General features: G+C 53.8%; 2 protein-coding genes across 6 annotated transcripts; one reads left to right on the forward strand and one right to left on the reverse strand.

Annotated features, from left to right (window-relative positions):
- The first annotated feature begins 2,009 nt into the window (after window positions 1–2,009).
- On the forward strand, window positions 2,010–11,032 carry NTMT1 (N-terminal Xaa-Pro-Lys N-methyltransferase 1). Of its 3 annotated transcripts, none has more exons than XM_077836119.1 (5): window positions 2,010–2,182; window positions 7,291–7,355; window positions 8,991–9,197; window positions 9,885–10,137; window positions 10,517–11,032. In XM_077836119.1, the coding sequence occupies exons 3-5, from the start codon at window positions 9,036–9,038 to the stop codon at window positions 10,771–10,773; spliced, it is 672 nt and encodes a 223-aa protein (XP_077692245.1). In that variant the 5' UTR covers window positions 2,010–2,182; window positions 7,291–7,355; window positions 8,991–9,035; the 3' UTR covers window positions 10,774–11,032. The 3 variants fall into 3 exon arrangements, with proteins under 3 accessions (XP_077692245.1, XP_077692244.1, XP_077692246.1); XM_077836118.1 differs by having other exon boundaries at window positions 8,997–9,197; XM_077836120.1 differs by having other exon boundaries at window positions 7,291–7,354; window positions 8,987–9,197.
- Window positions 11,033–14,144: 3,112 nt separating this feature from the next.
- ASB6 (ankyrin repeat and SOCS box containing 6) lies at window positions 14,145–27,245 on the reverse strand. Of its 3 annotated transcripts, XM_077835811.1 has the most exons (8): window positions 27,193–27,208; window positions 24,123–24,225; window positions 22,138–22,324; window positions 20,628–20,809; window positions 18,678–18,784; window positions 18,157–18,265; window positions 16,720–16,806; window positions 14,145–16,283 (listed from the first exon to the last, which is right to left on the reverse strand). In XM_077835811.1, exons 3-8 carry the CDS (start codon window positions 22,248–22,250, stop codon window positions 15,607–15,609), a joined length of 1,275 nt encoding a protein of 424 aa, XP_077691937.1. In that variant the 5' UTR covers window positions 22,251–22,324; window positions 24,123–24,225; window positions 27,193–27,208; the 3' UTR covers window positions 14,145–15,606. The 3 variants fall into 3 exon arrangements, with proteins under 3 accessions (XP_077691937.1, XP_077691939.1, XP_077691938.1); XM_077835813.1 differs by lacking the exon at window positions 24,123–24,225 and having other exon boundaries at window positions 27,193–27,245; XM_077835812.1 differs by lacking the exon at window positions 27,193–27,208 and having other exon boundaries at window positions 24,123–24,270.
- Between the last annotated feature and the right edge of the window lie 749 nt (window positions 27,246–27,994).

The following is a 27,994-nucleotide window of genomic DNA, read 5'->3' on the forward strand; positions in this document are numbered from 1 at the left end:
TTCTCTCTGTCGCTCTCTGGCCCAATGACTGTTCTACCGTGGATAAATACGTACATGGTCATGGAGGAGGGGAGAGCTTTAACCACTGGACACCTCCTGTGTAGAATAAGGCAGGTGCCTAACTCATTCCCACAAGAAACTACTTAGGCTCCTAAACTGCCTGACTCCCGGCGATGGGTTCCCATTCCTGGATCGCTAAACAGAGATAGGCACCTCCCTGCCACCTCCTCTTGGGAGCCTTCCTCAAGGAGATGGGCAGGGCTTAGTGCACACCCCTCTCGTCAGCATCTCCCCAGGGCTAGTGTAGGCGGCCCCCCACCTAGCAAGGGTGACCAGACGTCCTGGTAAAAGCGGGACTGTCTCGATTTTTACATCTTTGTCTGATGCACGGTCGGGACGCCATTTGTCCCGATATTGCAGCTTTGGCTGCTCCGGTGTGTTTGTTTTTATTTATTTTTATTTTGATTCGGCAACTCTGGCCGCTTTTTTTTTTTCCTTCCCCCATGTGCCCCGGTATTTTCTCCATTAAATCTGGTCATCCTACCATTTAGCAGGCTGGCTTTTGTGGATCGTGTTCTAAGGCCTCCCTCCCCATACATTATACGGGGCACTGAGGTGCTGAACTTGGGCTTTGTGAATCACAGTTCCTGGGATTTTCTGGGCTCCTCAGCATGGCAACACCTCAATCCCTTTGTGAGTCCGGGCCTTGGTCTCTCTGCCTCAGTTCCCCAACCGTGCAATGACCCTCCCCTACCTCACAGGGACCGTGTGAGCTGCTCAGATACATGGCCCCTATGACCACAGCAAGTACCTGTGATAGAGTGACGGCTCACCCTGGGTCATCGCTCACCTACCTGGTAGAGAAGCATTAAAACCCCCTCCCTACTAGTCAATATTGAAAAAAACAAACACCCCAAGCAGCTTCACAGAATGGCAACATGTGAAAATGACCAGGTGTGGCATTGTGGGGCTCCATTGGAAATATCAGCCTGGACAGGGAATCCTCCGCCTGTTGACGCCATTACTGAAATGCAGCCACCTCTGGGAATGAAGCTGTCTTTGGTGCTGTCTCCTCTACTTGTCAGTGACCTGGCTCCAGCCCTCCAGCAGGGGCAGGCGCATGCCAGGTGTTAAGCATGTTCTAAGTATACCTGTGGGATCGAGCCCAGCTTGTGAGACAGGTGTTCCCCTGCCTGGTTTGAGAATCCTGCTTCAGGGCTCTGGGGTTTGGCCTGAGTCCGAGCAGCTCAATTACTGTCAATACTCAGTTCTGCAAGTGGAGAAACTTGGCACAGAGCTGTGACATGAGGTGATGTGACTTGCCAGAGGTCACACAGTCAGTGGCAGAGCTAAGGGCAGAAGCCAGCCTGGCCAGGACCATACCCCCTGCTCCAAGATACCTCCCCTCCTAAGAACAGGAAGTTTGCCCTGATGCCCTTCACCCAAATTTTCCCTTCCTCGCCCTCTTTGTTCATCGATGTGCACGAATTGGCCGCCACTCTCCACCCCATAGGCAGCTGCATTTCAGCAGTGCTGTACAGAGAGAGACCCAGGGGCCAGATGAGCTTTACTAGCTTGGGCAGCGCTAGTAAAGCTCACCGCGCCAATCGAACGGTGGCTTGCCCGGGCATGGGCTGCAAACCCCCTTAAGGCGGGGGAGTGAGACAGACCCTGCCAGGCAAAGGGACCCACGTTTCCAGGGGCGCTGAGCCCCCGCACCGTCCTCAGTCTGAGCTGGGCGTGCTCTGACAACAGGCCCTAACTCTCCAGCCGTCCTCAAGCTGCCTGGGTCCAAGGGTGCTGTTTCCTAAAAGCCCTCCTGCCCTGGTGGCTCTGCCTTGCTCTCCCGAGGGAGGAGGAGGAGGCCGAGGCCAGCAGGGGAGCTCGAACAGCAGCGAAAGGCCAGAGACTCTCTGACTCCCCTGCCTTTCTCCCCTCCCCCTGGTAGGTGGCTCCCTGCTGTAACCTGGAGTAAGTCTCTCGCCTTGGCCCTGGTGGGAGGGATTTTCACTCTGAACTATTAAGGAAATTACGCTCGAGCGGAGGAGGCGCAGGCAGGCCAGCGTGCAGCCGCTGCTGCAGCGGGGGGGATCCAGGGGGTACATCGCTGCCGCCGGGACGGGAGGAGACCCCCCCCCGCTCCTCCCCCACGCAGCGCAGCGCCAGGCGCTGCAGACCCGGGGTGAGTCCGCACCGCGGGGGGCGGGGGAAAGCGGGGCCCGCCCCAGGCCAGTTCCCCCGAGGCCCCGGGCTTGCTGCGTTCCCCCGGCCCGGCCCGGCTCGGCTCGGCTCGGCCGCGGCCCACGTGGCACGGGAGCTGGGGGAGCCGAGGGGCAGGCCTGCCGGCTCGAATCCCGGGGCTGCTCCAGGGCGGGGTGACCCGGGGGCAGCTCCTCGGCGCCGGGCCTGGAGAGACGAGCCCCGTCCGCTGCAGCAGCCTCCCGCCTCGGTGCTCCCTGCCTCTCCGCATCAACCAGAACCTCCCCCCCCCCCAACCAAGCTCCCGGGCCCCGGTTCCCCCAGCTCCCCCATGCACCAGCGGCCCCAGTGCCTCCCAGGCAGCCGGACCTCTGCACGGGCGCCAGCTCCTCCCAGCAGGAGACCCTGGCACGTGGGGAAGGCTTTGGTCCTCGGCTGCTGATGGCAGGGTGATCTTCTCAGGGCCCTGGCCACAGACACCGGTTCGCCTTACACGCAGCAGGTTAAAATCTAGGGAGAGCGAGTTCAGTTCCCCTGGTCAATCTTCCGGATTTGGGGGGAATCTCCAGGGGGGGGGTGTGTGTGTGTCAAGAGGCCTGGCTGAGCTTATTTGTAAGGGGAGGTGGGAATCTGGGAACTGCCCACCCCAAAGCTCAAACCGTGGCTTTCCTCCTGGCTCTGTACACGGTCACTCGGGTCACGCCAGGTGTGTGTGTGTGTGTGTGTGTGTGCGTGCACCCCATAGTCACGGGGTGTGTGCACACGCAGGCTCGCACGTGCGCACACCCCCCCCCTCTTCGTGTGGCTTGCGTTACGTGAAACCTCAATGCTTGGAGCTCCTCGGATGAAAGGTGATCTGTAGGTGCAAAGTATTATTTCTTAACCATGCTGCCACGCCCTGTTTACCTGGGTCTGCGGCTCGTTCCCCTGTCTTTAGAAATCTCTCTACTGCGTTGCTGAATTGAGCATTTAGGCCACGTCTGCGGGTACCAGCTTACAATCGCACGGCTGTTCCGATACCGAGCTGCGTTATGCCAACGTCGACATGAAACCAGCTCAGTGAGTGGCGGTTGCTATGCTGGCTGGAGAGCGTCTCCTGCGGACGTAGCACTGTCCTCACCAGCACTTATGCTGGCAAAAATTATATCGCTCAGGAGGGTGGGGGTTTTTTCCCACCCCCCTAAGCGACAAAGTTTTGCTGACATAAGTGCAGGTGTAGACGTGGCCTTAGAGTCCGTGTTGTGCCCTTCTGCTGAGAAACAGGTGGAGTAGACCAATTCCACTGAGGATTTGCTTTCCCTGAGCCATCTTGCCAGGAGGGTAGGGTGGGGTGGGGGGTAGGCCTGGTTTGTCCTTCCACAGAGCAGGCAGGAGGTTCAGCCTTCTTAGTCCACTGATACCCCAAGATCTGCAGAGAAATTGCCACCCACCTGGAGCCTCCACACTGCTCCCCATTTCTCCCTCTCCCCTATGGCAGCATGGCTCCCCTGTGCTTGCTGCTGATGCCTGCCTGTGAATGTTTTTGTGAGAAGGGGGCATCACTGCATGGAGGGGGTTGCCGATGGGTTCAGCGTTATCTTGCATGGGGCGATCCCTGTGCGCTTGCAGGGGATGGGGTTGGAGGGTAAGCGGGGAAGGATGTTGGAAAGCTGCTGTGAATGGGGACTTATTCCTGGGAGGTTTGGATCCCCACTGTGCCTGGAAATAGAGCAGCATTCCCTCCCATCTCTGGAGGAGTTGTCTTGGCCTCTGGCATTTGCTTTGTGAGCTGAGTTGTGCATCTTCTGGTTGTTACTCTCGTGCCCCAGGGGTCTTTAATGGGCAAGGAGAGGGGGTGTTAAATAAACCTCCTAACCATCTACATAGCCACGTCTTTCTGCTCTGTGTGCTGGCGGGGGGATGAGGGTTGGGCATTGCAGTCATCTTCTGCTCCCTGCATGAGGGTGCCTGAAGGTGCATGTGGGATTTCTGCCTCTGAGGCATGGTCACTTCTGGCTTCCCCAGCTGGGCAGTGCCAGGCTCTCCTGATGAGCAGCCACACCACATGCTGGGGAATGCTGTGTGCGGCTATTCACCGGGGCCAGTTTTCAGACTTGGTGTGTGAATTTAGGCACCTAAATAAAAGCAGCTGGATTCACACTGCTTTAGTAGGGGCTGTGGGTGCCCAGCACCACTGATAGTTAGGCCGTGTATTTAGGGGTCTAAGCATGGACCCAAGTTTGAAAATGTGGGGCCGGATTGAGGAGATAGGGAGGGGGAACCGTCACTGAAAAGGCCCAGTTGTCTGCATCGCTGCAGTGCCCTGAACCTGTTCGTTGTTGTCGCAAGGGACAAAAAGCTTGACTAGCCGTAGCTTTGTCCACAGCTTTGGGGCTGGTGTCTCCAGTGCCGTGTAGTGTTCTGGGGTTGCCTTTCACATGAGGAGGATGTGGTTGGAGCCGGAGTTTATTTCCACCTGCTGGGTCTATCGAAATATGGATCTGTACTTCTCCACCCACGTGGCTCCAGTAATGGGGAACCCTGTGATGGGCCCTGGGCGTGGGTGGCTGTCGTTACCACTGCACGGGGCGATACAACATCCTGTGTGCTGTTTACTCTGTAGCTCCCTCTGCTGGTCCAGCAGCCCTCAGGGAGAGTTACTTTTCCCCACGTACTTGTAGTGTAGCCCAGGCCTCTGACTGCAAGTGAAAGAGTGCCTGAGGCCAACCCGGTTACCCTCCAGAAGAGACTGGTTCAAGGGGGTTCAGTGTAATTGCTCCTGTTTCAGTCTGGCTCCAGCCTGACTGTTACTGTGGTAAGAAGGTAGAACAAATCAGACCTGTCCTGAGAAAGTGCAGTGACTCTTCTGACCGGTGATGGGCGTGGGCACGTAACAAAACAGCATCATGCAAATGCCTCTGGCATGCCAAGTCAGGCGCTTCTTTGGGTGAAGCCCTATTTGGCTGGCCTTTCTGAGAGCTACGTACTGAAACCTTGAACTCTTGGGCCTTGCCTAGGCTGGGATTTTAGCCAGCAGGGTAGCTGCAAGAGTGCAAGCCCCTAGGGCAGACATGGGTCCACTTGGCCAGACCCTGCCTGGACTTACACCCTGTTGTAGGCAGGATTTTGACCAGTAGCAGGGAAGATGTGGTTCCATGTTCTCTGCCCTGGGATTGCTGGCACCATCTGGGTATACAGGATATTCAGTGCTCTCCTGTGCTTGTCTGGTTGGAAACATTGAACTACCCTAGCATGCGAAGAGGCAGCAGATGTATATTTAGCTGACTCTGTCATGCTCCTGCATGCTCATGTGACTAGAGTGCTGGCTGCTGGGGTGGATGCAGAGTGCATTCTTCGGCCTGACAGCTGGAGATAGGAGCCAGGCTGCAGGACCCAACCTTTGGCTTTGGGCAGCCAGTTTCATATGACAGCACCAGAGCAGCGTCCCAGGAGGAAGCTGTTGGCTGCTACAGTTGTTCAGTGTGACCTGCGCCCATGGCACTCTCAGGTGTCCCACATGCTTGTGAAATGTCTGCGTGGATGCCAAGAGGCGGGGACGTCCTTAGGAGGAGGGTTTGTTGTGGGAGCTCACTGGAGACTGGGGCATCTTTCTTCTTTTGGCAGTCAGACACAGGCCTCCAAACACTGACACTCCCTCTTCCTATCAGCCTGAGCAAGGAGGCACGCAGAGAGGGGCCCCAATCCCTGCAGTGAGTCGGGGGCAGATCTGAGCAATGGATTCTAACCCCCCCCACCCACACTCTCCTCTTTTTACAGTTTAACACCAGTATCTCTGAGTTTGCTTAAGTGTCTTTGTTTCCCTACATACCTGATGTATTTAATTTCACCTGGAGCAGGGTAAGGCCCGAACATACCAAGGGCAAAATGAACTCCCAGTGCTTCCTCTGTGGACCTGGTACCTTCTCCTAGGCCTGGTCCACGGTACAAAGTTTTGCCAGTGTAGTTATGTTGGGAAAAACGATCATGCCCCCTGCCTGACATAGCTGTGCTGGCAAAAGCCCTAGTGTATGTGCGAAGAGTCCCTATGCCAGCCAAAGAACTTTTGTCAGTAGAAGCTGCATCTCCATTAGAGGGCTTTGCTGGCATTAGCTTTTGGTCACTAGCAACCCAAGCTAGATTTGCAGGCGTTACCAGCACAGCCTTTGTAGTATAGACAAGCCCTTAAAGTGCCGATGTCCCACTGGAATATTGCCGCCCCCTCTGGGAAGGGTTGACACAACCGATTCTTTTCCTGTCCGTAAGAACGCAAGAATGGCTGTAAGGGGGCAGGTCATGGGTCCATCTAGCCCAGTGTCCTGTCTTGGTACAGTGGCTAATGCCAGATGCTTCAGAGGGAATGAACAGAACAGGGCAATTATCAAGTGATCCATCCCCTGTCATCCAGTCCCAGCATCTGGCAGTCAGAGGCTTAGGGACACCTAGAGCGTGGGATTGTGTCCCTGTCCGGGGCAGTGAAATCTGCCACAACTCAAGTCCCCAAAGGAGGGTTTAAATTGTGGCATAGAACCCAGTACTCGTTTTTCCCTCCCTGTGATCAGGGAACAAGTGTGAGTATTTTGTTGCATTGCATCGTAAGTGTCTGTGAAGGGAATTTACTGCTGATGAAAGGTGCGGGGCTGACGGCTCTATTCTATAGGTTCTTGCATTGCCCTCAGCCCCATAGTATATGAGCCCCTTCCAGTGGTGCTGTGAGGGACATAGCTAACATCTGTCACGTGTGACTGCCCTGATGACTGACACCCTCTGAGATCCCCACAACAGGAACAGTGCAGGCATCAAGATCCCAAACCTGAAGGTGCCTCAGCATTGCCATGCAAGAGCCCCCTGCAGGTTAGAGAGATTCCAATTCAGCAGTCTTGCGCTGGAGTCTGTTGCATCCGATGAAGTGAGCTGTAGCCCACGAAAGCTTATGCTCCAATAAATTGGTTAGTCTCTAAGGTGCCACAGGTCCTCCTTTTCTTTCAGTCTCTCTGGTCCATTGAGTCCATGGTTCCTTGCTGAGATGGTAGCTAATCAGTTACACTTGCGGTATTGAATTTGCGTGTGCGCTATAGCCATTGGACTGACACCTAGCCATTTATTTCCACACAGGCCATAGAACGGGGATCTGCTTTTCGTCATTAGCAACCCAAGCTGGATTCAAGCTGGTGATCAAGGTGAGACTGCCCATAACCTGTTACCATCTCCCTGAGCTATTAGTCTCTGGGTACTTTTTATTTTGTTCACTCTCTATTGCTCTTTAAAATCATGCCAGGGTATTGGAAGCTCTTAAGGCTTCCCTTGAAAAGATTTTTATGTTTCGCAGGAAATTTAGTCCATGAAACCATCTGTTTCTTTCGCTGTAAAGGTGTTTGAAGTCCTTGAATTTACCCTTTGGCCACATTAAATCTAGATTTTAATCCTCAGCACCCTGAATCAAGTCCTCAGTGGTTTGAATTATGAGCTGTCTTTAGGAATTTACAGCTTGTATTCCTGATTATACCTTGACTTTATTATATTGCCAAGCGTCCAACTTATGGTCATGACTGAAATTTACAGTCTTTAGGTAGGTGCTTAGAATAACTTTTAGCGACCCTGGATGTAATTGGGGGTGATTGATGGGGTGTCAACCTAAATAAACATGTAATCTATAAAATGGTAACTCTCATAAGGCTTTCAAGCAGGGGTAGGAAGGGAAGGGTGAGTGAAAATGAGTTCAGCCTCCGAAAATGCACATCATGGAGCAAGGTTATGACCGTCTGGTTATGGTGTGACTGCACCTCGGATACTGCGTCCAGTTCTGGCCACATCACTGCCAGATGGGTAAAGTGGGTGAAGTCGTCATCCCCGCTCCGGCCTCTTTATGCTGCATAAAAGGGCCAGATTGGCATTGAAAGGTCCTAAAAGTCTGTATCTGGCTGGGGGGAGACTTGCATCAGTGCAGGCCCAGCAGAAATCAGCTTTAAAGGCCTCCTTGCTCGGACTCCCTCACAAGCCCTGCAGCTGGGCATGGGAGGGGGCGTGTTGGGGGCTGCAGAGGTTCTGTGCTGTGCTGTGGCTCATCGGGCGGCCCTGTGAAGAGCCCAGGATTGGAAGGATGCGAGAGTGGCTTAAAGCCCCAAGATGTTGCCCAGAATCTCACCCTGTCAATGACAGGGAGTTGAGAAGGGCAGGAAGGGTTGACTTGGAGGAAAGGTTAGCAGAGCTCAGTATGTATAGTCTGGCTGCGAGCTCTTAAAAGGAGGCTGTAATGGATTTGCAAACACTTATCAAAGCTCCAAGAACAGAGGGCAAATCCATGTATAAATCTGAAGAGAGCAGATGCCAGGAAGGGAGAGAAGTTGTCAGGGCTTGTGGGATGGGAGAAGCTGTTTGCGGGTGGTTGGTCGGAAACCTTCCTTAATGGGGGCGGTGTCCCAGGCATCAACTTTCATTGCGGGGGGCGGGTAAATCTTGGCCTGATAGCTGCAAAGGGGAAGACTTCAGCTTGCAAGCCAGTGCAGCACTTGTATACTGAACTTGCAGGTTGCGCCACTGCCCAAAACTTTCTCAAGTATCCCTAAAGTGAAATTAACCAGGCCCTCCTGCGGCTCCTGCAAGTGAGAACACTATGGACAAGATGGTGGTTAAACTGCTATTTAACCCTGTTCAGAATGGGCCCAGGTGGTCTGAACGCTGGTGGCTTGCAGACAGGGCCTGACAATATGTTGCCCTGCTCGGTCTCCATGTTTTGTGCTGCTCTTGGTGCAAAGTGACTTTTTTTTGGTTCTGGCAGGTTGACGTACCTTTGTTTTCTTTTCCTCTCTTTGGAGGAGCAGGGTAAGTCCCTAACCCAGGGGGCAATTCCACTCAGCAGCATGACAAGCGAGGTGGTGGAGGATGAGATGGAATTTTATTCCAAGGCTGAGAAATACTGGAAGGACGTGCCGCCCACGGTGGATGGGATGCTGGGTGGGTACGGCCACATCTCCAGCATTGACATCAACAGCTCCAAAAAATTCCTGCTTAAGTTCCTTCGGGTAGGTGGTCTGGATCCGTCTGGGGAGGGGCGGAGGTGTCCTACAGCTTGTCCTTTAACTGTGAGTGGATGTCTAAACACCTGCTGAGTGGCTCTCTCCCTCCCCACAGCTTTCCAAAGCGCTCTAGAGACCTGACCGCTGTCTCTTTCCTTTGGCCCCTTGTGTGTGTTGGCTGTCCAGTGCCACCAGGCTGGTTGTCTATGAACGATCTCCTTCAAAGCCTAGCTGGTCATCCACACCCACTGTTAAAGGGGGATTTGTGAGCAGTCCTGATGTCTGGCTAATCACGCCACATGAAGCCAACCCGACTGGGAAATGATCTCCGTTCAAATCCTATAGCAACCAGGTGTTCATGCAGCCCAAACAAGTCTCACTGTGAATGTAGGGGGCAGGGAACTCCCTTGTTGGTGTCTCAGCTGAGAGGCCACCGATAGACTAACCCGTGGAGACTGAGCCCCCCACTCCCTATTGGAGTGGAACTCCTCTCTGCCGGGCAACATGAGGGCAGCTTGTAGTGCCCCTGACAGAGCTGTTCTTTGGAGAAAGAGGCCCTCAGGCCCCAGCTGGCATTGCCAAGGTCCAGTTCCCAGCACCAATTGCCACGTCCCTCTGTTATAGCTTGTGAGCTTTAGGTTCCTCTTGGCAGAGTTATGTCTCTCCTGTCCCTCATTTTCCCTTTCATTTCAGGATGGTCCTAACAGGACAGGAACCACCTGTGCCCTGGACTGTGGGGCTGGGATCGGCAGGATCACCAAGAGGCTGCTGTTGCCTCTCTTCAAAGCAGTGGACATGGTGGATGTGACTGAGGACTTCCTGACCAAGGCGAGGACCTACCTGGGAGAAGAGGGCAGGCGAGTGAGGAACTACTTCTGCTGCGGCCTGCAGGACTTCAGCCCCGAGCCCAACTCTTATGACGTCATCTGGATCCAGTGGGTAATAGGTGAGAGAACCCCTCCCTCTGCCATATGGAAAAGGCCCCTTCAGTTCTGCTGTCCCCAGCCTACTTCTGTTCCCTTGTACGGAAGATACGCCCTGGCTGGTGTGGGATTTACCCAAGGAGGGCGGGTAGAACAGCTTGCCTTACTCCATTAGGTGATGCCATGATCTGCAGAACTGACCCACGCACCTGTCTAGGGGGTGGATCAACAGAGCACCAGCTGTTCCCCACACAGATACAGCAGTACTCTGCCCGTCTGTACTGCTCCATTCCACCCCCGCAGTTGGAGTAGGTCAGGGAATCTTGCTGGTCCAGTGCTCATGGCTGGTCTGTGTTTCTACAGGCTCCCTGCTAACGCTCGTGCGCTTCTCCCCCTTGCCAGGACACCTGACTGACGACCACCTGTCTGACTTCCTGAAGAGATGCAAGGTTGGCCTGCGCCCCAATGGCATCGTTGTCATCAAGGACAACATGGCCCAGGAGGGAGTCATCATGGACGATGTGGACAGCAGCGTGTGCCGGGACCTGGACGTGGTGCGGATGATCGTCCGGCGTGCAGGCCTCAACCTCCTGGCTGAAGAAAGGCAAGAGAACTTCCCTGACGAAATCTATCACGTCTATACATTTGCCATGAGATGAACCCAGGCTGGGATAGGCTGTTTACCAAAAGGTACCACTCTGCCAGCTCAGAGCAAAGGACCAGCCCAGCAGGCCCTTTCTGGGGGGACCAGGAGGACACCTATCGTGCAGTCCAGACACTTCACGGTTAAAATTCGGGGTGGGGTGGGGTGTCCTGAATAACCCTGCTGGGGTTGGCTGGAAAGATCGGGGCGGGTCTTCTGCGTTGCTGCTATTTGTGAGAAAAGACAGCTGCCAAATACACTCTCCTGCTGTTCCACCTCTGTACACGGACTCTGCTTAAACACCCCCACGCCACCCACCCAGGCTGGCTCTATAGAGAGGAAAAGCCTTGATGCTACACCAGGTAGGGGTACGAGAGGCAGAGTGAGAACTCCTGCAACTGCCCTGCCTTGGTGTGTGTGCCTGCCGCCAGACAACGCTGCGTGCGCGATGCCTGAATGCCGCTCAGTTCAGGGCGTGCGGAGGAGGCTGACGCACTAGCTCTCCCTGCTGCAGGGGTAGAACTCACTAGCTCCTGCTCCAGCTCCCTACTTCGCTGTTCCTAACCCTCCTCTCCTCTGGGTGCCTGAACTGGGGTCGGTTCAGCTAGGCGTTTCTTGCTGCCTTCCCGACACCAGTCTGAGGCAGGAGGTTGTAGGTTCCTGGGACGTGAAATCTGTCACAAAGGCAGAGGGGTAGATGTTCGGGCTCTCTCACAGTGATGGAAAAGGGGTGATTTTGTTTGTTTGTCTGTCTGAAGATCTCTGCCATTTCCTTGGGATGGAGCAGATCTTTCCAAGGGGAGGAAGAAAAGAGGCCCTGGGGCTGTCGTGGGGTTTTATATGGCTGCCCATCACCACTGTATCTTCCACGCAAAATCAGTAGCAATAGCAAAATCGTTAAGTGCCTTCATGGAATCTCAGGGACTTTTTCAGAGCAAAAACTTTTTCAAGATTTGATCAAATCCATATTTATCTGTGTGGGGGCGGGTGGCGTAGAGGTTGAGAACTTGTGGGGCCAGTGCTCCCTCCCCAGGGGCACAGCAGAGTTTGGTAATACCCAACCTCAGCCAGGGACAGCTTGCCTGCTGTACCTGTTCGACAGTTGTGAGTCAGAAGGGGGGAGTCAGGCTGCCCACGGCTTGCTGGGGATGTGCTCTCCTGTTCCCTCCCTCCCAGTCCAGGAGAAGGGAAATCTCTCACCCTAAAGGATTTTTAAAATAATGTTGCTGTGGCCAACTACGCATTAAGAGAGACTCCAAATAGAGCCCTGGCACCTCGCCCAGAGTGGGGGTTGTGAGCGTAGGCCAGCCCCTCGCCGCTGATGCGGGGCAGTGGCTCTGGTGCCGTTGTATAATTTCGGGCAAGGAAGTATCTGCCACTTCCTGAATGAGCATCTTCCGAGCAAGCACCGACACCTGCCACCCGCTGCAGAATAAAGAGCCTGGCCCAGGGTAGGGCTAGAGCCTGGCTCTGAACTGCTGTGTCCCTCTCGCTCCAGGCAGGCATGCCATGGTACAGGGCGGTTCCAGCATTTCAGAGTGGGAGCCTGCGCCCGGCCTGTCAAACCACCCCCCGCTGTAGCAACTTCCCATCCGTTGCCACTCGTCTCGTGATCGCTGAGCAGCAACCCGAAAGGAAACGCTGACTGGTGGGGTGGGTTTAAGGGCTTGTTTGCACAGTGACTTAGTGCAAATCAGGCTGAGATTCTGGCGCTCACTAGCTTTCGATCCGTGCCCTGGGCAGCTCACACTTGGCTTCCGCCATTTAACAAGGGGCAAGCCTGCAGCGATAGCCCCTTGGACCTGATGCTAAGTCGGCCTGTGTTGTAAAGAGCAACCATGTTACTTAGGCAGGAATTAAGATCCAAAGGGGCACCCTCCCTTATTTCAGAGCCCCTCGTCGGCTAATAAAGAGGGCAGCTAATTTCCAAAGAGGGAGAGAGCAGGCCCAGTGGCTGCCCTGTTTGGGGTAGGGCCATGTACCAGCAGAGTAACAGTCTTTGGCGGCTGACTTTGCTGCTTGACAGTGTCTTACCACGTGTTGTCTAGTACCTTTTTATCCACAACCTTTACTGAGCTGCAAGCAGCAAGTCCCCTGCTGGCTGGGAGAAGGGAAATATCCCTCTCGTGCAAACAGCATGCAGTTAAGTGATTTGATCAAGTGCCCAGTACAGAACTGGGAATAAAATCTTGGCGTCCTGCCTGCAGGGCCAGGCTTTGACAATGCAAAGGCTCTTCCCCCCCCCCCCCCCAGCTCTGGATAACTTAGATGTTTTCATTCTCTCCACCCTGTAAACAAATAGCTGAGCCTGACTTCTTTCTTTCAGATTCTGGTCGCAGTCTAGTGTGAATCTGGCATCTCTGTACTGCTGTTAGCAGTGTAAATCCTGTGAGTTAGCATCATTTTGGGTTATGCCAGTTTTATACTCGTTTCATCAAGATCAAAACTGAGTCTTACACTTAGGCCCACTGTCAGAGATGTGTGCAGGCAATCGCTGCCTCGTTTGTGTAATCTCACTGAAAATAAGGAATGAGTCCACAGTGCCTGGCCCATCCGTGTTACCCACTTACTGACAGCGGGGTGACTAGTCTCCCACACCCTAAAGAGTGCTGCAGTTAAGTCTTCATCTCCCTACAGGACAGGTAGATCCCACCTGCTGAGCCTCTCTGCCCCAAAGGAAACAAACATCCATTTTCTATTACAACAGGTCATGTTTAATGGCTTGATCTCAGCAAGACACTGACACAGTGTTCCATTTTACACCCATTTGTCAATATGATCGTCAGCTGCTTCTGTGAAGTGTTGGGGGTAGGGGTGGAGGGGCAAAGACATCGGGTGGATGGATTTTGGCAGGAAAGTGAATTGCATATTCTTGCCCTGCCATGAGTGTTAACAAATGGGTGGAAGTGATGGCCCGGGAGGAACAGCCTCATGTTGTACCCAGCTGAAATGTTAGCCACAATTACTTGAAGGCTTTTCATGCCTAGCTGGTAATTATAGGCAAATCACAGTGGATTTCCTCATTGGAGACTTTGCTTTTTCTCCCAGGGGGTGAGAATGGCTTAGCAGCTGTTTGGCTTTGGCACTTAGAGAAATTAACACACTGGAAGGAAACCTGCCCTGAGTGGATGGTGCTGTGACTCAGCCTTTCATCTCTGCAGCCCCAGGGCTGAGATGACACCTAGGGTTTAGCAGGGCACAAACCAAAGAAAACGAGAGCCCCACCCTTTGTTGCCAGGGCTTCGAGTGCTGCAAAGGTTTCAGAGTAACAGCCGTGTTAGTCTGTATTCGCAAAAAGAAAAGGAGTACTTGTGGCACTTTAGAGACTAACCAATTTATTTGAGCATGAGCTTTCGTGAGCTACAGTATGCAGCCGATGAAGTGAGCTGTAGCTCACGGAAGCTTATGCTCAAATAAATTGGTTAGTCTCTAAGGTACCACAAGTACTCCTTTTCTTTTTGCGAGTGCTGCATAGTGCTCCTGTGGCCTCCAGCCCAAGACACGGCCTCACGGGGAGGGTCAGTGGAGCCTCGGCTGGAAACAAGCTTAGAGGCTCCTCTGCTCCAGTAGACTTGGCCACCACACCCAAGGCACAGAGTGGAGAGCTGCACTAGAACCCCCCGAACTGTAGGAGCCGGGCTGAATGTGCCACTAGACTAAGCCGAAAGTACTGCCTGGCCTGGGAATCCACAACCAGGCCCCATGTTAGCACTGTTCCTACAGTCTCCTCCTTGCCCCTGAGCACGTCCTTTCACAAGCCCATCATTTCCGGGTGCCACCCTCCACTTGCAATATCAGCAGCTTGCAAAGCCCTGAGCTAGAGAGTCAGATGCTGCCCCCAGCCCTGCTGCTTCCCTCTCCTTTATAAAGGTTTCGCTGAGCCCAAGGCCCCCCCAGATCACCGAGGCACCAGCCTTCGCCCCCACCACTTGGCAGATGCCTGGGGAAAAGAGAGGGAACGCTAACCTCTCCCTGCTCTTCATTTAGTCCCGGCAGGTGGTACAACAAGCGGACAAGCTGTTGCGAGAGGAGCGTGACTATGGCCCTTGAAATCCTGGGTGAAGTTAGTTGCTCCTCTGGCACGTGGCCCAGGCTGCCTAGCGCCACGTCTCCTGCTTTCCAAGCATTGGGAGAGTCGAGCCTGCTCCAGGCTCTGCACAGAGGGGTGTGGCAAAAGGCCATCAATTCCTCAGACAGCACCGCCCGCGCTTGGGCCTGGCCCGAGGGCTTATCGAGGAGGCGCTCGCTGAACAATTTCTCCAGCAGGTCGTGGTTTCTTCCTGCCCCGGGCTGCGCTCCCAGGAGACGGCAGCGTTGGAAGCCGCCATTCGCCTGAGGCACCACTTCAGCCCTTCCTGCGTGGTGGGCGGAGAAGGGAGAGCAGGAATGTTTGTTCCTCGGCCTTATTCAAACAAGACGGCACACGCAGTCGCGCAACCTGTGGGGTGCATCGCCTGAATCTCTGCTCCTCAGACCGGGCCCATGATCCCAAATTCAGGCAGGCATTTCTTGTACATCCCTGCGAAGCAGCCTTCTTACCAATGCTCATCGCTCATAAAGGCACAAAGTCCAGATGACCAGCCCAATCCACTTACCCCTCTGCCCTCCCACCCCAAATCACACTTCATGGGGATTCAGGTAACATGCTATTGAGGGTATCCCTTCCCAGAGAAGTCAGGCCCCGGTATTTGTGGACAGCGTGGTGTGATCAAACAAAGCACTGGCTGGCAGTGGAGGAAGCTGATCTGGACCATAAGGAACCTCTTGCTCTTCCAGGTGGGAAACCAAGTCACCGGAGTGTTTGGGGGAGGGACTGGAGTGAGGATTCCAGGTCTGCCCCCTGCCTGGCTCAGATGTCCTCCTCACCAGCACTGCCGTGGTCTATGAGGAGATACCACTTTAGCCTGTCGGGAAGCGGAAGGGCCTTGATCTTCACATCCACTGGCCACGGTTTGAGGCGCTGCCGGATATACACCCTGCAGAGATGTTTCAGGGCCTGTGGCGCGTGCTGCAGCTGCTTCAGGGAGTAGAAAAGGGCCTTGATCTTCTCCCCATGGAACCTGCAGCTGGTGGAGCTGATGTCAAAGTTGCTGGGCAGTTTGGGGATCTGCGAGCTGGCCACCATGAGCTCTAGGACCGTTTCTGCTTTTTGCAGGAGGTCAGCGGAGAAGCTGTCGTCTTCCGAGCTGCTGAGGTGGGAGCACAGTCTCTCAAAGACCACGTGAAAGCCCGACCAGCATGAGGGGCCATGGAGGGAGCAGTTGTAGGAGGCCCCCGACTCCAGCAGGAAGCGTAGGAGCAGGAAGTGGAGCTTGAAGCTCTTGAGGCAGATGTGGGTGAGGGACTCACGGGCTGGGCACTCACTGGGGTCAGCGCCGTGGGCCATCAGCAGCTGGGTGACCCGGAAACAGAAGCGGTTGATCATTCGCGCCTCCTCTTTGTCCCCGCCCATTGTCTCGGCAAGCAGGAAGATGATGCAGGTGAAGACAGTGTCGCCATCTTTCGTGGTGGCCTTCACGTCTGCTCCTGAAGCCAGAGACAAAAGGGGGAGCCACAGTCAGACGCCGCACATGGCTCCCTGGAAAGGGGGGCTGACACCGAATGGCAGGTGCAGGTATGTGTCGCACCCCAGCACATGGTACCTCTCCTCTGAACTGCAGCCCCTGATCGTTGTCACCCACCTCCAGCCCTCTTCTGCCTGCCATTTAGGGAGTAGATGGAGCGCACAGTAGCGACTGTTTCCCCTGGAGAGACAGCATCTCTTTGTACCAACCTGTGCTGCCAGTTAAAACAATCTTCACAGAGGCCAAATGTTATTTGTTTGTATTGTGGTAGCACCTAGGAACCCCTGGCATAGGCCATGGTGCTAGGTGCTGTACAAACACAGAACAGACGGGCCCTGCCCAAAAGAACGCTTGGTCTTTACCGGGAAATGAGCCGACAGCTGCTCGGCTGCCCTCACCTCCTTCCAACAGGAGCCGGATGTTTTCAGTGTTGTGGATCTGAACTCCATCGCTGCTGGCCAGGGCATGCAGTAAGGCTGTCTTTCCTGTGGATAAGAGTATAAACCGGGGAGTGGGAGCATTACGTCAGAGTGACTTCTAGGAAGGGTCCCTTTTGGGCCTGCCCCGTCCACGAACCATGACAGTATGGAGGGGACACTCTGCATATAGCTCTGAAAAATAATGAACCCCCTTAATGAGGTATTCAAACCGCACAAGGATGCAGCAGAGGGAGCATACACAGCCTTGGGGATAGGGCTGCCAACTATCTAATCACACAAACCCGAACATCCTTGCCCCGCCCCTTCCCTGAGGCCCCGCCCTGCTCACTCCATCCGCTCTCCCCTATCCTCACTCACTTTCATCGGGCGGGGGCCAAGAGGTTCGGCGTATGGGAGGGGGCTCTGGGCTGAGCCTGGGGTAGGGGTCCAGGTGCAAGCTCTGGGAGGGGGCTCATGGCTGGGGCAGGGGGTTGGAAGGGGGTGAGGGATGCGGGCTCTGGCCAGGAGGTGCTTACCTCGGGCCACTCCCAGTCAGTGGTGCAGCAGTGCGAAGGCAGGCTGTCTGCCCCTCCCGGCCCCGTGCCGCTTCCGGAAGTGACTGGCACGTCCCTGGGGAGAATGGGAGGGGGTCACTACGTGCTGCCCCCGCCCTCCCCCGGGGGCCGCACGGGGCCAGTGCAGGCAGAGAGTCTGCCTTCGCACTGCTGGACTTCTAGCAGCGTAAAATCTCCCAGTTTGGCTTCAGTGGCCTCCAGGAGATAAAGGCCGATTCCAGGAGATGCCCGGTGAAGCGGGGAGGCTTGGCAACCCCACCTGGGGCTAGTGCGTGTTCGCACAATACTGCTTTAGAGTCACCAGAGGGAGCACCAGACATTGTGGCTCTTCCATTAGCCCCTGAGCATACCAGGCCGACTGCAAGCATGTCACAGCACACACTGAGTGTGATCTCCCCGACTGGTGGGGGCAGGAATTAAGCGTCCTAGCCAGAAGTGCCAGGTAGTCAGCGCACGGCTACACTGCTAAAGCATGTTCGACTGTGGTTAAATCCCTGCTTGTCCTAGAGATACCAATAGCCCTGGGGCAAATGCCCCTGAACCCTGGTCGGGTTTGAAGGTCTTAACCTGGATCTGAATTTCCACAGGTGGTTCCTGCTTCTAAAATGGGCTAAACACTGGGCAACTCAGAAATCCAGAAGCAAATTAACAGCCTAGATAAAAGAACCCAGGTGTCCTGCCTCCCAGTCCCCTGCTCTTAACTAGGCCGTGCTGTCTACCCATTCTCTTTGCTACGCATACCAATGGTTGCTTTCTGTGAGAACCAAGTGCCCCAGGAGTTAGGGTGGGGCAGGGGGCCAGAGGGAAATTCACTCCCTGTATGATGGAAAGGGGCACAGACCATTTTTGTCAGCCGCATTGACATCGGCACCGAGTTCCAGGAGACGCTGCAAACATGGCAGCCGCTCGGGCTCCTCACTGGCAAGATCCAGGGGGCTGCTCTCGTGAATCTGAGGGGAGAAAAGGCAACAGCAACTGGAAAAAGCCCATGATCTTCCGCTTTAGCACTTCGCTGTGGAGGCTGATCATACAGAACAATCCACAGTCAGACAATGGGGTGAAAAGCAGGGCTCGTACGGCCGGAAGGGAAGAGCGTAAGTTAGTCCCTTCAGCATTAGCGCTATGGGGCAGGGCAAGCAAAGGACTGACTGCAGCCTGTGCAAACTACAAGTCCCAGCATGCAATGCTCCACCTGGACCTGAGCAGCCAAACACGTTAAAGATAAAGGGAGATGAGTTAAGCAGGCATCACTCTGGCAGAGCAATTCACAGGCCTAGATCTCCCAGGAGGCGTTATCAGTACCATAAACCTAGGAGAGGTCAGATCCTTTAGCCCTGTGTCTAAGGTGGGTGCTTTCCATACCCGATCTCTCCGGTTAATGTCCGCCCCACAGTGCACAAGCAGCTCCACCATGTCCGGCTGGTTTCGGAGAACAGCGATGTGCAGAGCTGTGTAATAGGTGACAGGATCTAGGGCCAGAACCGAATGACAAGTCAGGGAGTTTCAGAACTAAAGACGCCCTCCAAAAATATGAAACGGTCCAAGATAAAGCAGAATAACCCAAAGCAGCTGGGTTCAGAGAGTCCAGCTCCCCAGACGGGGCTAAGAGCGTGGGAAGGGGATGGGATCCTGCTTGGCTTGGAGGAATTACAAGGAGGGCTGGCCTGAAGCAAAGCAATTGACTGCCCAGGCTCTGCTGTTGTGGGGGCCTCGTCTCTAGGACAATGAACAAGCTGGCCCTAAGCCCCCAGCAGCCGGATCAGAAGAGCCAACTCCATCCCAGCCCCTTTCTGGCAGGCTGCAGCCCTGCTTTTGTGACAGTGGGGCAGCCCGCAGCCCCTATATGCTCTGCGACCCACAGGCGGGCCCCAACCACCTCCCTGACAGCAATGGATGGACAAGAGACTCACCGCTTGTCACTGCTACCCTGCTGCATCTGTGCCTGCAAGGGAAGCAATTCATGGCCCAATACCCCCATCCCCACCCCCTTCCCAACAGCTGGATGCTCCACAGATCACGGAGCCGGCTCCGTTTAAACCCAGACACCCTGCAGGAGCCCGGCCAGGATTCCAGGTGTGATGTCACAAACGCCCAGTCACTGCCAGGGCGGGAGGGTTTCTCTGACACGGGCTGAACAGAAGAGTCAGTGTTGGTTTCTGCAGCTTTTTAAACCCTTCACCCTATTAAACAGGCCCATGCGCTGATGCACAAGGCTAATTCAAGGAGCGTTGCTGAGAGAGGCCGGATATACAGCCCTGATGTTCTCTAGCCATCCACAGCCCAGGGATAGCGTTGCCATGGTTAGGGCAAGCTAGTCGGCACAGACCAGCCAGCATGTCTCAATCCTGAGCTGAAGGGGTGGTTTAATCCCGGGGGCTCGCATCCTTGTGCTCGCTGCTGGGACTGGCAACACGGGGGTCTGTTGTGGCCACTAAACTAGCTTGAACCCCACCTTGCTCTATTCAACAAGCAGCCAGCAGTCGGTAACAGCTTTTCGTTGCTGTTGGTGGATTTGAACCGTGAACCTAAAGGCGAGGGGCACAGGGATTGCCAGACAAACCACTGCACTAGCCTGTCGCCTGCCCCACGAGTTGACACCACTTGGATTTTACCATCAGACTCTGGCCTAATATGTTCCTGTTTCCCTGGAACCAAGCTGGTGCTTGCGCCCTGGGAAGTCAGCACATTCCGACTTATGATTTAAACCTAAAGGCACTCGCCAGCTTCCTGCGATGCCCAGAACATAAGCATAATGCATTTCCAAGTTGGCTCAGAGAAAAGCACCAAGGAACGGTGGGATAGACCAGGCCCAGTGCCAGCAATTGCATTTTCATTAACGTTAATTAAAAAAAAGGCAACACAGCATCCTCTCCCTGGCTTGAGTTCAGAGAAAAGAAAAAAAATCAATCCATTGTGAGGGATAGGGGCATGGAAGGTCTTAGGAGACAGATCGCAAAGGACCAGTTTTATTACCCACTGAAGGGGGTTTGGAGGAGAAAGTGGAATATCCTATGATCCTACCCAGCTCACTGATCTTCCCCCTGATGGAAGGGGGTTGGGCGTTGGCTTCTTCCAAAACCCATAACACATCGAACACTGCTCCACGCATTAGACAGGTTAACTTGGGAATGACCAACCCAATGAGGAAGGGGCAGGGCTTGGGACCTCAATTCAGATCCAGGACACCTCGTCGTGGCTCCAATCCACCGGCCAGCCCACAAATGGACCTTCCCTCCCTCTCTGCCGCCTGCAAAGCCTGTTTGCATCAGGAACAGGGGTGCGCTTAGAACACATCATCTCCCCCAGATTTACCTTCAAAGATAAGATTGGCCCCATTCTGCAGGAGGATTTCAGCTGCATTCACCAGCCCAAGTTCAGCTACCTTCAGCAAGGAGTAGCTCACTCCTTCTTGGTAGAATGCGGAGTGGGTCTCTCTCTCCAACAGCTTGTTGAGGACCAAGAATTTGCTGCTGTCTTCAGCTAGGCAGCTGGGGCTTGAGACACAGAAAAATGGCCCATTGTTAGAGCTCCATGCATTTCTCCTGGGATGTGCATTGGAAAAGGGAATGAGGGAGGCCTAAAATTGACAATGATATTATCTGCACGTAGGGCCTGATCCACGCTGATTGAAATCAACGGAAAGACGCCCACCAGCGTTTGGATCAGGCGCTGAGACAGCACCTTTCCTCAGAGGATCTCCAAGTATGTTGCTAGGGTAGGAAAGTCTCAACTCCACTTTGCAGAGGAGAAAAAAAAATAATCGAGGCACAGAGAGCATGAGGGACTTGCCTATAACCACATAGCACATCTGAGGGCGTGCTAGGAACAGGGCCCTGCACACCAACCTCTCAGACCTGCACTGCAACCGCTAGATGACTCTCCCTTCTCACCAGGGTTGCAAGGAGCACAGCTGCGATCGAGGTGCCCAAGATATTTTGACTTTAGATGGGATTTAGGCACTTGACTCTGTTGGGCTCTTTCACAAAGCCCAGCCCAATAACGGTCTCTGCAGGTGTCTTGCCCTCCTTCGTTCCAGTCTTGTGTTGTGGGAGCCAGCCGCACCTCGGTGCATTGCACCCTGCTTTCGCTGCTGCTCTCGTTTTAGGGTCTGACTGCCGTGGGATGTTTTGTTGTGCTCAGAACTAAGTGTCAGCTGCCTGAGAGAACTCCACTTAGTTCCTATCGCAAGAGTTTGCTCCAGGTCAACAGACTCTAACAGGGAAGGGCTCTCTAAAGGGTTAAACAGCTCCTCTCTGCAGGTTTTGGGGAACACCATAATCTGCCTTTTAACCCCTGTGTAAACAGTTGGCTCCACTATTAAAGGGCTCCCCAAATCTTCTTGGCACCCACATCCATCCGTTAGCATCCAGCTTTCCTACAGCAAAGGCCTCTGATTGTACAGTCAGTGATTCAAGGATAGCACACCAGTTAGCTCACTGGTGGAGACTTAGGACACCTGGGGTCTAGTCCCAGCTCTGCCACTGGACCTGCCAAGTGACCTTGGCCAAGTCATTTTACCTCCCTGCTTCCTCGTCCACTTCTTGTATGTCGTCTATTTAGACTGTAAACTCACTGGGGCAGGGACCACCTTTTACAACATGCCTATACAACAGTGGGACCCTGATTTCAGGTATGACCTCCACATGCTACTGTAATAACAATAACTTAGAGTGTTAATTAGATACCACACAGCTATTCAGAGGAACTTCTGTGGAGAGAAGCTTAGAGTAACCCACAACCACTTATTTAATCCTTCATTCAGTTACTTAAAAAATAAACTAAGTCACAGAGTAAAGGCCACCAGAGTTTTGATATTTGTTACCTCTCTAGAGTTTCCTGCTTTTCAGGATCCTGTATCCCCAGACATCCCAAGATCTCATCTACCAATGGCTGATACTCAAAAATGATCCTGCGGAAGCCATGCAAGAAAGGCATTGTGCTCTTCTATTCAAAGATCATCCAGAATATCCTTTTGGCTCAAGCACAAGAGATGGATTCTTCTTTTCTCCCTGAAATCAGACGGACGTTCAAACAGGGATCAGTTACAGGTTTCTGGAAGGAGACCATCAGATACAGTGCTGGGCAAAAAATGAGGATTTGGTGACACCAAAACATTTAGCAAATTCGTGTTGGTTTCATCCGATTGTTTTGGGTTGGAAAAAAAACATTAAACAATTCTGGAAAAAATCAAAACTTTTGTTTCAATGTTTTTAAAATGTTTTGATTTTTCAGTTTGAAACAACTTTGTGTTTCAAAATGTCCTTTGATTTTATTCAAAACAATGTTTCAGTTTTATCCAAACAAAACGATCTGTTTGACCTGAAACAAATTTATTTTACTTTTCAATTTGCTGAAAATGTTTCCAGTTTGACCCAACACAATTTAAAAAAAACAAACTGCCAGTGAACTGAAAAATCTTTTATTCACACAAAACTAGCGAGAAGGTCTCACTAAGGGGAGACTAGGAGAAATAAGGGGAGCTGAGGGTTAACCATGACCATCTAACATGGTTTTAAACACGAGTTATCCTGTCTGCGCTAGGACCACAGCCCTGTTTAAAATTCAAATTAGTTAAAACACATTGACTAATATTTTTCCTAGTTTAGATGTGGCCTAATTTTAATCAATAGGATAGTTAGAAACAATGATCAGGGAGTCTTGGTTCTGTTTCTTAAGAAGGGTTCTCAACCCCAACTATAAACAGAAACACTCCATAGGTGTTTTAAAAAACCATTAACTACACTGAACTTAAAAGATCATAATGGTGCAAACAATACACTTTTTGCTGTGTTACTAGTAACACATGAGGTGCTCTGATGTCATAGTGACGAGCAGGATTTTAGAACCTAAACAGAGTAAGATTATTAAAAATGAAAGGATTGTAAGGATCTTATTTCAGTCATCACTATTTAGTTCCTTTGTTTACTTTTTGCATTTCTCCCAGTGTAGACAATGGGAATCAACACAGTCACCTCTACTGTTGTTTAGTCAATTTCACTTTCAGGTTCTCTGTGTGGCAGAGTGGGAATCTCTGCAGAGAAATATCTAGTTGTTTAGAAGCACCTGTTTTCACTGGATTTTTTCCCTTTTAATTTGTACAAGCCATGCTGGTCTTAGATTTTTAGAAAAGCTGGAGGGCTTCCCCCACGCCTTACACATTTTAAAAATTTGGGCCCCTATCTAGGTCGTGCCCCTTTAAATTCAAACAAATTTTTTTAATTAAAAAACATTCCCTGAGTTGTTTCATGCGTTAATACAGAAGAACCAAAACATTAAAGCAGCTAGTCCATTTTCACTGTCCAAATACAAAATGTAAAAATAACCAAAACCATAGACAGAAGTAAATTAGATTTTTTTTCAGTTTCAATCATTTTAAGTGTCAGTAGTAACCAGAGGAAGGAACTTCTCGCTCAGGTTCTTCGCAATATGATTTTAGCCTGACAGTGCGTTGCTTTCAGCAAAGATTTAATTTCTGACTCTTCTACTGCCATGGCCCTGACCCTACTAAGACCTAGGCATGTGCTTAACTTTAAGCATTGCAAGTAATTCCATTGACTATTCACAGTGCATAAAGCACAGACAAAAATCTTCGGAGTATTGGGGTGTAATACTGTAAGTTCTTTAGGACAGGGGCTATCTTTTGTGTGTGTGTCTGTTCAAGGCCTGGCACACTGGGGCCCTGATCCTGACTGGAGCCTCTGATTGCCACCACAATAAAAATAATAAATGAATACCACCACCTGCGGGAATAACAAAACATCAAGATACCCCAAGGTTACCGCAGCAGTCACACGGTGCTTAATTCACCTGATGCAAATGATGAACTTGTAAGAGCGGAATCAAGCAGTTAACACCTCCCTCCACTTGAAACAGGACCAGGCACAGCCCAAGGCTAAGGGCACGCAGCTGGCTGGGAAATGTCACAAATATACTATAAACAAGCAACGCTGTTTACATGGATGCACCCACACATATGTATGTTTCCCAACCAGCTCAACCCAATCATGAGTCCTCACACAGTGGGTCCCAGGGTACGGGCCAGGTGACTCAGTGACCACTTGCCATTGGTAGGGGCATGCGCTTCTTTCTGGAGGCAGGGTGGCTCTCTGTGGGATCTCTCACTGCAAGAAGCAGCTTGCCTTTATTAAGTGGTCAGGGCTACCAGCAGCACCTGCCACAGTGGCAGCTACCAGGCATTGCAATAGGGGATGTGACCATCACACCAAGAAGCCAGTCATGCCCCTGCCAAGTACCAGACATTGCAGTCAGCAACAGCATGCACCAGTCTGCCATTGCACACTGCTGCACCCACACACGCCCGCCATTGCACACTGCTGCACCCACACATGCTATGTGCGCACACACACGCCCGCCATTGCACACTGCTGCACCCACACATGCTATGTGCGCACACACACGCCCGCCATTGCACACTGCTGCACCCACACATGCTATGTGCACACACACGCCCACCCGCCATTGCACACTGCTGCACCCACACATGCTATGTGCACACACACGCCCGCCATTGCACGCTGCTGCACCCACACATGCTATGTGCGCACACACACGCCCGCCATTGCACACTGCTGCACCCACACATGTCCGCCATTGCACACTGCTGCACCCACACATGCTATGTGCACACACACACGCCCGCCATTGCACACTGCTGCACCCACACACGCCCGCCATTGCACACTGCTGCACCCACACATGCTATGTGCACACACACGCCCACCCGCCATTGCACACTGCTGCACCCACACATGCTATGTGCACACACACGCCCACCCGCCATTGCACACTGCTGCACCCACACATGCTATGTGCACACACACGCCCACCCGCCATTGCACACTGCTGCACCCACACATGCTATGTGCACACACGCCCACCCGCCATTGCACGCTGCTGCACCCACACATGCTATGTGCACACACACGCCCGCCATTGCACGCTGCTGCACCCACACATGCTATGTGCACACACACGCCCGCCATTGCACACTGCTGCACCCACACATGCTATGTGCACACACACGCCCACCCGCCATTGCACGCTGCTGCACCCACACATGCTATGTGCACACACACGCCCACCCGCCATTGCACACTGCTGCACCCACACATGCTATGTGCACACACACGCCCGCCATTGCACACTGCTGCACCCACACATGCTATGTGCGCACACACGCCCGCCATTGCACACTGCTGCACCCACACATGCTATGTGCGCACACACGCCCACCCGCCATTGCACACTGCTGCACCCACACATGCTATGTGCACACACACGCCCGCCATTGCACACTGCTGCACCCACACATGCTATGTGCACACACACGCCCGCCATTGCACACTGCTGCACCCACACATGCTATGTGCGCACACACGCCCGCCATTGCACACTGCTGCACCCACACATGCTATGTGCGCACACACGCCCACCCGCCATTGCACACTGCTGCACCCACACATGCTATGTGTGCACACACGCCTGCCATTGCACACTGCTGCACCCACACATGCTATGTGCACACACACGCCCGCCATTGCACACTGCTGCACCCACACATGCTATGTGCACACACACGCCCACCATTGCACACTGCTGCACCCACACATGCTATGTGCGCACACACGCCCGCCATTGCACACTGCTGCACCCACACATGCTATGTGCACACACACGCCCGCCATTGCACACTGCTGCACCCACACATGCTATGTGCGCACACACGCCCACCATTGCACGCTGCTGCACCCACACATGCTATGTGCGCACACACGCCCGCCATTGCACACTGCTGCACCCACACATGCTATGTGCACACACACGCCCGCCATTGCACACTGCTGCACCCACACATGCTATGTGCACACACACGCCCACCATTGCACACTGCTGCACCCACACATGCTATGTGCACACACACGCCCGCCCGCCATTGCACACTGCTGCACCCACACATGCTATGTGCACACACACGCCCACCCGCCATTGCACACTGCTGCACCCACACATGCTATGTGCACACACACGCCCGCCATTGCACACTGCTGCACCCACACATGCTATGTGCGCACACACGCCCGCCATTGCACACTGCTGCACCCACACATGCTATGTGCACACACACGCCCACCCGCCATTGCACACTGCTGCACCCACACATGCTATGTGCACACACACGCCCGCCATTGCACACTGCTGCACCCACACATGCTATGTGCGCACACGCCCGCCATTGCACACTGCTGCACCCACACATGCTATGTGCACACACACGCCCGCCATTGCACGCTGCTGCACCCACACATGCTATGTGCACACACGCCCGCCCGCCATTGCACGCTGCTGCACCCACACATGCTATGTGCACACACGCGCCCACCCGCCATTGCACACTGCTGCACCCACACATGCTATGTGCACACACACGCCCGCCATTGCACACTGCTGCACCCACACATGCTATGTGCACACACACGCCCGCCCGCCATTGCACGCTGCTGCACCCGCACATGCTATTTGCTCACGTGCACCCACACACGCCCGCCATTGCACAGTGCTGTGCACACACCAGCCTGCCATTGCACGGTGCCGCACCCACACACGCCCGCCATTGCACGCTGCTGCACACACACGTGTATGCCATTGCACGCTGCTGCACCAGAGAGGGCCAAGAGTCCTGCCTAAACCCGAAGTAGGGCCTGAGAACCCCCCCGCTCCTCCGGGGGGGGGGGCAGGCAGGGCTAAGTTCCCTTCCCCAGCGCCACTTCCCCCTTAGTGCCCGGGGCCGGGCAGTCAGCCTCCCCCGCCCCGTGCTGGGTTGCCCGCGCCAGCCTGGGCCCGGGGCACGCGCTCCTACCTGCCCGGGGACCCTCCTGGCGGGCGGCGCACGGGAAACGGAAACCGCCTCCGCAGGCTGCAGCTCACCGGCCCTCTAGCGGCCGAAGGCGGGTGCTGCACGACGGCTGGCTCAGCAGAGGGCAGCCGCCTACAGGGAAAGGGGAGCCAGGCAATCTCTGCACGTTGCAACCTGGGCTGGCCGCAGGGCACGTGCTTTGCAGGGGCTCCTTCTCCCCTGACGGCACCCTCCCCCCACTGTAGCTCGGGGGCTGGGTATGTCACCCCCCCACCCCCAGCCCCAAAGCCTGAAGGCCATCAGCGATGGCAATGGTCCAGGCTTGCGCCCTGCACTGTCAGGCAGGCTAGATGCCCGTCCTCAAACTTGGTCGGGCTCGGGGTTCATGCGAAAGGTTTGCAAATGTAGCCACAACCCTTTGGGCCAAAATTCAGCGCCTCCCCCCACCCCCAAGCGTGGCACACAGTGCAAACGTGCACCTTAAGTCTGTGCACGGCTAACCCATGCGGACAACTTGCCCATCTGCTGTTAACCAGCATTTAAAGTACCTAACAGGGCCAGCTCGGCTAGTGCCACGGGCTAGTGCGCAAAAATGAAATTACGTGGGTGGGTGAGCTTCAGGGCCAGGCATTGCATTTTTAAAAGTACTTTTTTTACCTTTTGGGATCACAGCTCCAGACAAATGAAACACACACTCTGTCCCATTAACAGCACCAGCCTAACTGATTGCTCAGCTTTTGTTGTACGTGACGGCCCTTATTTGGTGCTTGCTGGCCCATTACTGTATCATGGCCCTAGAGGTTGC

The sequence above is a fragment of the Eretmochelys imbricata genome, chromosome 16 (assembly GCF_965152235.1).
Source record: "Eretmochelys imbricata isolate rEreImb1 chromosome 16, rEreImb1.hap1, whole genome shotgun sequence".
In the NCBI taxonomy this organism is placed as follows: domain Eukaryota; kingdom Metazoa; phylum Chordata; order Testudines; family Cheloniidae; genus Eretmochelys; species Eretmochelys imbricata.